Here is a 7500-nt window from a genome sequence, read left to right as displayed (position 1 = left end):
TTAGCTCAGCATAACCCATTGATAGACAACTTAGATTTAATATGTTTGTTTATTTGTATTTGCATTTTATTCAAATACAAAGACAGTTTACAGTATGTGAGAGTATGGTCTTTGTCCTTCAATTGATGAGTATAGTGTTTGGTGCATGGTTTTCCTAATGTATTTGTGCTAATTTAACATCTTGAGCCCGTTTCTATTTATCTGGATGTTTTGCCTCATGCCACCCTTGAATTAATCAACTAGGGCCACCCTTGTTAAAAATGTCTAGAATCGCCACTGACACACACACACACACACACACTCACACACACTCACACACACACACACACATACATAAACACAAACACACGCGTGCACACACACACACACACACCCACACGCATAAACACACACACACACACGCACATAAACACACACACACACCATTACACCCCCCCCCCCCCCCCAACACACACACAAATACCATTAACCACCCCTCCCCCACACACAGACACAGGTGCGCGCAATCAAACACGCGCACATACACACAGAAGCACGCACATACACAAAAGCAAACACACACATGCACACATTCACACATTGAGCACGCACACATATACACAAAAGCAATCACACACATGCACACATTCACACATTCATTTCCATACACATGAGTTGCAAGAGTAGGGGGTGGAGTAGTCGTGTCCTGGCTAAATTCCCAACCTGGTTCATTCAATCTGGCCCCCTAATCATCCCCCAGTGTCATTCACTCCCTCACGCTCCACCTCAAGCTGGTGTGTGGTGAGCATTCTGGCCCAGAATGGCTGCCCTGCATCACCCAGGTGGGTGCTACACATTGGTGGTGGTTAGTGAGGTTCCCACCTTCACAGTGAAGCGCTTTGAGTGTTGAGAAAAGCATTATATAAATATAATGTGTTAAGAGATGGAGACAAATTGACAAGTGTGATTTATATTTGGGGAGTGAATTTGCAGGACTGAACAACGGTCATATTTTGTACCGCTGTACGGTACATCTAGTTGGCCTTTAGTTAAGTTAACCCCTAGGAACATGAATCACTTGTGCTGCCCACATGACACTACTACTACAACAACAACAACAAGTTGTTTGCATGGCTGCAGAGTGTGTACTGTAGTGTTTCTCCAGTCCATGTCCCTGCTGTGTACAGCATGTGTACAAAAGGTTTGTGCACACATATTGTGGCACTGTTGGCTGCCTGTCTGTAAATCTTTGGAATAAATCATCAGCTGCAGTATGTGTTAAAACAGACTGAGTCAGTGCCAGCTTTTGAAAACAAGCTGTGGAATGATGGCATCAGTGCTGCAAGGGGCACCTTCCCAGCTCTGACCTGCAGGATGCAGTTTTAGATCAAGTAAATTGTCATGTTGATATTAACAGAATAACAATAGATCCAGAGGTGATTACCAGGGTATTTAAAACTACATGCTTTCACAAGGCAACAGGGCCAGATGGCATGTCTGCTTTTCTTGTTGAAACAATTTGCAGAGGAACTCACACCGGCCTGGCATCCACTCTTTCAGCTCTCTATAGATTCACACTGTGATGTCACAGCTCATAGGCGCGTCCTAATGGCGGCCGCTATGAGCTTTCATCTGCATTTTACCATTTGAACTCACTCATGCTGATAACTTCACTCCTGTCCTCCATTATTACATGTACTCATTGTTCATTCCCCACACTGTGTGTATTGTTAGTGTGTGTAGAAACGGATGGGTGCACACATACTGAAAACCGCAACAAACATTTCACTCATGTTTAATTCATTCATTCCACATAAAACTCTGTTTATTTCAAATTTCCATACAAGGCAACAACATCAGACAGGTAACATCTTAGAAATATCAAGGGGTCCACTTTGATAAAGATCTTAACTGGCACACACATGTGGCAAATGTTTGGACAAAAATCCACCAGCATCTCCATTTCCTGTGGAGACTGAGAGTGTTTGGGGTTTGTGAAAGTATCATGTTCATTTTTATAGAGCCACCATAGAGTCCATCTTGGGCTATGGCATCACCAGCTGGTTTGAAAATCTTACAGTTAAGTTCAAGGCCCAACTACGTAATCTGGTCAAAACAGCTGGACAAATGATGGAGTCCCTGCTCCCCTCACTCTCCAAGACATCTTTGAGCAGTCCACTCTACAGCAGGCTCACAGAATTCTATCTGACCCCTCCCATGTGCTGTACCAAGAATATGAGCTCATGAACACAGGAAGGAGGTACAGGGTCCCTTTCTGTTTAGCACAATCACTACAAACATTCCTCTGTCCCCCTGTCAGTCAAACTGGTTACTGGGCAACGTGGGCAGAACAGTAGGAAGGACCAAAAGCAATACTAAGTGCTGAGTAGGGGGCTGTGTATGGGGGCTGAACTGAGTGGAGATGTGCTGAGGCTGTGGGGTGTGGATGTGCTGTGTGTGACTGAAGAGTACAGAGAGAGAGAGTGAGTGTCTACTTTGGGACTGTGCTTAATGGGACTGGGTGGGAGTGAGTGTCTACTTTGGGACTGTGCTTAATGGGACTGGGTGGGAGAGAGTGAGTGTCTACTTTGGGACTGTGCTTAATGGGACTGGGTGGGAGAGAGTGAGTGTCTACTTTGGGACTGTGCTTAATGGGACTTGGTGGGAGAGAGTGAGTGTCTACTTTGGGACTGTGCTTAATGGGACTGGGTGGGAGAGAGTGAGTGTCTACTTTGGGACTGTGCTTAATGGGACTGGGTGGGAGAGAGTGCTACTTATGGGCTATTTATTGGGCTTTTAAGATGATTTGAGTGTAATGTATGGCATGACGGATGGTTGTGAATGTGTGTCCTTTTTGTATTTCATATTTTTATTTACTCTGTGTATAACTTATGTGCTATGTCCTGTGATGTGTTGTGTTTTGAGATTCAAGATTCAATACTTTATTGCCGTACAACTCAGTGCAAGTTGCTAGGGATTTGTTTCAGTGTGCTCATGACCGGACATCAACAAAGACACAAAAAAGACATAGAGCATATAAATACATATACGGTGTCCCACACAGGATCACCCTTGACACAGGCAGATAAACAGGGCACACTGCTCACAACATACCTGGATGACAGTCCAGGAGGCTAGAGTGACAGATGTCAGGTTAAAGTGACATGGTGCATAGGGTTGCAGAGTGCAAATCCACAAACTTTACAATCAATAGATCAATAATACTAGTATGAGTAGCATAAAACATATAGAAGAGTATTGTAAAAACAGTGTAAAGAGATGTGCAAATTATACAGGCTCGTTAGGAGAACCTTTTTTCATGAGCTAGTGGTTCAGGGATGGAGAGCTGTTTAGACATTTAATGGCTCTGCAGTATGTGCTGGTGAGAAAGCGGGAGCTTTTGGCCTTAAAAGCTCTCAACCTTCTCCCAGACGGGAGGGTGGTGAAAAGGGTGTTGGCAGGGTGAGTCTCATCTTGAAGGATCTTTAGGCCTTTCCGGTGGATACGGGCCTTGTAGATCTCACAAATGGGGGAGAGTTTGCAGCCAACGATTTTTGAGGCCGTGTATTGACTCTCCTGTCCAGCTGCAACCTCTGCTGGACAGTAGAGTTGCCATACCAGACAGTAACAGAAAAAGTGAGGACACTCTCGATGGTGGCGCGGCAGAACTGCAACATTCCCTTACAGACCACCCCAAATTTCCTCAACTGCCGAAGGAGAAAAAGCCTCTGGTGGGCTTTTTTGGTTTTTGTGGCTGTGGCAGCTTACCCCATATCCAAAACACATGTCTCCCTTGGGAGACCTAATAAAGTCACCTTGACCTTGATGCAAGCATTTCAGAATAGTGGAAAAGAGAAGTCAATTAGATGCATTTAGACTAGTCAGGAATGATTTGCCTTTAGTTAAGTTAACCCCTAGGAACATGAATCACTCCTGCTGCCCACATGACACTACAAGACCACCACCACAACAAAAACAACAACAAGTTGTTTGCATGGCTGCAGAGTGTGTAATGTAGTGTTTCTCCAGTCCATGTCCCTGCTGTGTACATAATGTGAGTGCTACACACATCTGTGTCTGTGTCCATGCTCATGAGATACAGTGACCTCATGGTGCTGAAGGATGGCCTGAACATGTCCAGTGTTCAAAGACTGACCTTCCACTCTCATTTGAAACAGGCTCAATCTGTGCCACCTCTCTAAAGCAAGCTGTGAAATGATGGCATCCGTGCTGCAAAGGACACCTTCCCATCTGAGAGAACTGGACATGAGTGACAATGACCTGCAGGATGAAGGAGTGGAGCTGCTCTGTGTGGGACTAAGAGATCCACAATGCAAGCTGGAGACACTGAGGTCAGTAATTAGGAATGTTATGTAATATACTATTTTACCCACCATATAGTAAAAAACGCCAGTGTGCCTGTGTGTAATATCAAATTGTACATCTGTGAATATTGTTAATAATGATCTGCACTTAATGGTGACAATGATCTGCACTTAATGGTGACATGTTAAATGGTGACATTTTAAGGATTTTCAGTCAAACTGAAGAGCATCTCTTGTTTCAGACTGTCTGGTTGCCTCATCACACATGAGGGCTGTTCTCTCTTGTCCTCTGCCCTCAAATCAAACGCCTCCTACCTGAAACATTTGGATCTCGGCTACAATCACCCAGGAGACTCAGGTGTCAGAGAGCTCACAGACAGACTGAATGATCCCAGCTGTAAACTAGAGACGTTGAGGTGAGCTGTATTACATCTTAGTTGATTTCTAGTGGAGCTGTTCATCCATCTGTGTCCTGTGCTGGAGAGCTTTCTGTATGGAGACTGGATATTCTGTCACGTTTCTAGATGATTTCCTCCCACATATTAAACTGGGCATGTTGTGGTCCTTTAAGTACTGCAGGTAAAAGGCAATCAATATGACTTTCTAGTAATAATAATAATAATAACTTGGACTTATGTAGTGCCTTTCATGGTACCCAAGGTCGCTTAACAAATAGGGGGGAGGGGCTAGTGGTCAAAGGACTTACTGAAGAAATGTTTTGAGGTGCTTTTTGAACAGGGATGGGGCAGAGCGGACGTGGAGTGGTAGACTGTTCCAGAGTGTGGGAGGAGCATTGGCAGAGAAAGCCCTGTCCCCAAGAGTCTGCAACCTGGTGCGGGGGGTGGCCAGCAGTTCCCTGTCAGATGACCGCAGGGAACGTGACTGAGTGTAGGGGTGGAGGAGATCTGTGAGGTATTGTGATGAGAGTCCATGGAGAGATTTGTAGGTAAGCAAGAGGATCTTGTAGGTGATGCGTGGCTTGACTGGCAACCAGTGGAGCTGTTGGAGGATGGGAGTGACATGCTGTCAGGGCTTTGTGTGGGTCAGAACCCTGGCAGCTGGACATATTGGAATCTTCTAAGGGGCTTGGTGGGCAGTCCACGCGAGGTGATGAAGGCATGGATGAGTGTCTCAGTTACTGAATGTGTGAGTGAAGGCCGGAGTCGTGAGATGTTTCTGAGGTGGTGATGTTGTTGATGTGGGACCGGAAGGAGAGAGCTGGTGGAGCTGTTCATCCATCTGTGTCCTGTGCTGGAGAGCTTTCTGTGTGGAGACTGGATATTCTGTCACGTTTCCAGATGATTCCCTCCCACATATTAAACTGGGGATGATGTGGCCCTTTAAGTACTGCAGGTAAAAGGCAATCCCCCACATACAAACTCATGAGGCTTGTGAACAGTTTGCACTTTATTTAAAGCAAGTTTTAGAATTCATAACACAAGATGGGCAACCATGTCTGCCCAAGCTACAGAAGATGATTAGGCACAGCTTGCACAGTGACCCACTGATGGGTGAAGGAGAACCAAGCTTTGAACAATTAGTAGGTAATAAAGAGATACATAAATCATTTAAATACGTTAATAATGTCCACAGCACAGGGGGCAATAAAGACCACTTACATGCCGTAAGGGCTGAGCTTCACCAGGCGCGTAACTGAAGCGTTTCGTTCGAGTAGCGTCTGCTGCAACAATTAAGTATAAGTGTACTGTATATACTCTTTTGATCCCTTGAGGGAAATTTGGTCTCTGCCTTTATCCTAATCCGTGAATTAGTGAAACACACACAGCACACAGTGTACAAACAGTGAGGTGAAGCACACACTAATCCCGGCACAGTGAGCTGCCTGCTACAACAGTGGCGCTCGGGGAGCAGTGAGGGGTTAGGTGCCTTGCTCAAGGGCACTTCAGCCGTTCCTACTGCTCAGGGTTTGAACCGGCAACCCTCCGGTTACAAGTCCGAAGCGCTAACCAGTAGGCCACGGCTGCCCCGATATAATGATGATAAGAGTTGTGTGAGTGAGTCTAGAAGTGTGTGTGTGTGTGTGTGAGAGAGAGAGAGAGAGAGAGAGCATGTATTTTTGTTTTTGTGTGTGTGTTTGTGGTGTAGAAAAACTTGAAGTGTGTATCTTTTATTCATTTATTTGCATTTATGCATTTATCCAGGGAGTCGATATTTCTGGAGAAATTTGAGTTTGAGTGTTTGTGTAGGAAATATAAGAAGTAACGGCAGTGTTGCCCTCTGACGATCAGTCGGGACGGGTTCTATTTGAGTCTGTGCTTTGGATAAATACACACTAACACACTAAATCCCTCCCTAAGTCACTTTGCTTTACATAGAAGCTACTCTTGACAAATATCCTGCTTGATATAGAGACTCTGCAGTATATTACTGTCTCAATTCATAATAAACACATCTCATACTAAACTCAGTGTTGTGTCAAAACTGTATTTTCTTCTCTCATCCTTCTAAAGGTATGACCATGGAGGAGAGTGCAGGATTAAACCAGGACTGAGAAAATGTGAGTGATTTTACTTCTGAAAAAAGCCATACACATGATTCATTACATTGTGTGTGTGTGTGTGTGTGTGTGTGTACGTGCGTGTGAACATGTGTGTGTATGTGTGTGTGTGTGTGTTTATGGATGTGTGTGTGTGTTTGTATAAAAGTCAGAGATATACATGTAGACACACCCATACCCCACCCACACATTTATATGATTTACATGGAAGCATTAAGTTGTGTGTACATTGGCAAGCAGGTAAATACACATCAGTCACAGCAAGTAAAAGACACACACAAACACACACGTTCACACAACTTCTTTGTCTCACACACACGCACACACACGTTCACACAACCTCTTTGTCTCACACACACTCAAACAAACACAAACACATGCGTTCACAAAACTTATTTGTCTCACACACACGCACACACACGTTCACACAACCTCTTTGTCTCAGACACACACAAACAAACACAAACACACACGTTCATACAACTTCTTTGTCTCTGACACAAACACACACATACACACAACAAACACGCACACACACAGACACACAGACCCACACAAACACACACACACACACCAAACACGCACAAACACAGACACACACACACCAAACAAACACACACACACACACACACACACAAACACACCAAACATGCACAAACACAGACACACACACACCCA

General features: G+C 44.7%; 1 protein-coding gene across 10 annotated transcripts in view; it reads left to right on the top strand.

Annotated features, from left to right (window-relative positions):
• LOC143126619 (NACHT, LRR and PYD domains-containing protein 3-like) overlaps positions 1–7500 on the top strand; it is a 213887-nt gene that overhangs the window by 42167 nt on the left and 164220 nt on the right. For all 10 annotated transcript variants that reach the window (XM_076288280.1, XM_076288272.1, XM_076288278.1 and 7 more), the window contains 3 exons: positions 4158–4331; positions 4547–4720; positions 6776–6822. In XM_076288280.1, the coding sequence (XP_076144395.1) occupies positions 4158–4331; positions 4547–4720; positions 6776–6822 (395 nt within the window). The remainder of the gene's footprint in view (positions 1–4157; positions 4332–4546; positions 4721–6775; positions 6823–7500) is intronic.

Source organism: Alosa pseudoharengus, unplaced genomic scaffold (genome assembly GCF_046254945.1).
Source record: "Alosa pseudoharengus isolate Yale_2024_CS ecotype anadromous, Long Island Sound unplaced genomic scaffold, YU_APseudo_1.1 YU_APseudo_1.1_scf_1, whole genome shotgun sequence".
Taxonomy (NCBI): Eukaryota; Metazoa; Chordata; class Actinopteri; order Clupeiformes; family Clupeidae; genus Alosa; species Alosa pseudoharengus.
Note: the sequence above shows the minus strand (reverse complement) of the source record. Positions and strands in the feature narration are given on the sequence as shown.